The 955-nt window shown below is 38.4% G+C and overlaps 1 protein-coding gene across 2 annotated transcripts in view; it reads left to right on the top strand.

The window, feature by feature from the left end:
- Window positions 1–955, top strand: part of Dennd1b (DENN domain containing 1B) — a 201,219-nt gene that overhangs the window by 88,562 nt on the left and 111,702 nt on the right. For both annotated transcript variants that reach the window (XM_028773787.1, XM_028773786.1), the window contains exon 7: window positions 586–666. In XM_028773787.1, coding sequence (XP_028629620.1) covers window positions 586–666 — 81 coding nt within the window. The remainder of the gene's footprint in view (window positions 1–585; window positions 667–955) is intronic.

Below are 955 nucleotides of genomic sequence, written 5' to 3'. Positions count from 1 at the left end.
AGTCCTTGACCCCCACACAGGTGGACCCATGTCAGTCCTTGACCCCCCACACAGGTGGACCCATGTCAGTCCTTGACCCTCCACACAGGTGGCCCCATGTCTGTCCTTGCTGATGTCACTTAGTACATTTAAGGCTGGAGTCTTATGCTGCCGTTGTACAGCTGGATGATTGCATGAGTACACTAGAAGTTGTTTCCTCATTCATTTCTTAGTAGGCATGCAATTGGCCTCATGTCTCTTGTGAATAAGATGTTAACCTGGATGATTGTTCAGCTGCCTCTCTTATCAGAACCACTCATAGTGCCAGAGAGCTTTCCAGGCATACATAAATTCTTTAGTTCAAACAAAACGAAACAACATATTCTTGTAGTTACATTTGAATTTGTTTTTTACCCCCATATATCTGGAGGTGTAACTGCTGGTATTGGGATAATTTTGTATTTCATTATCTGAGGAATGACCATACATATTATTTTCTGCTATGGCTACACCATTTTCGTTCCCATTTGTAATATCAAAAGATATTTTAAATTATATTTGTTTCTTAAATGTTTTAATTATTAAATGATCTTTTCTTTGTTTCAGGAAGATGATTTGAATGAAACTCTTAAATCACTCTATAACCACCCAGTACCAAAGGCAAACACTCCTGTCAACTTGAGTGTGGTGAGTACATAATTTGTTTTCAGGGACAATTCATTTCCACATAAGAATGCACACCTGATCCAACAGTCATTTTCCAAATCACCCCATTTCAATGAAAATGTCAATGAGGGTATTAACTTTGCTTGGTGCCAGTTTCAAGAAGTGAAATCCATAAATAAAAAAACTTATACAAACGTATACACACATACATGTATGCACACATGCATGCACATATGTTGATGCACGTACATGCATATATACAAACACACACACACACACACACACACACACACACACACACACACACACA

This window comes from Grammomys surdaster, unplaced genomic scaffold (genome assembly GCF_004785775.1).
Source record: "Grammomys surdaster isolate TR1022 unplaced genomic scaffold, NIH_TR_1.0 234, whole genome shotgun sequence".
NCBI classification, from domain to species: Eukaryota; Metazoa; Chordata; class Mammalia; order Rodentia; family Muridae; genus Grammomys; species Grammomys surdaster.
The sequence above is the reverse complement of the archived record's forward strand: the minus strand, read 5'-3'. Positions and strand labels throughout refer to the sequence as shown.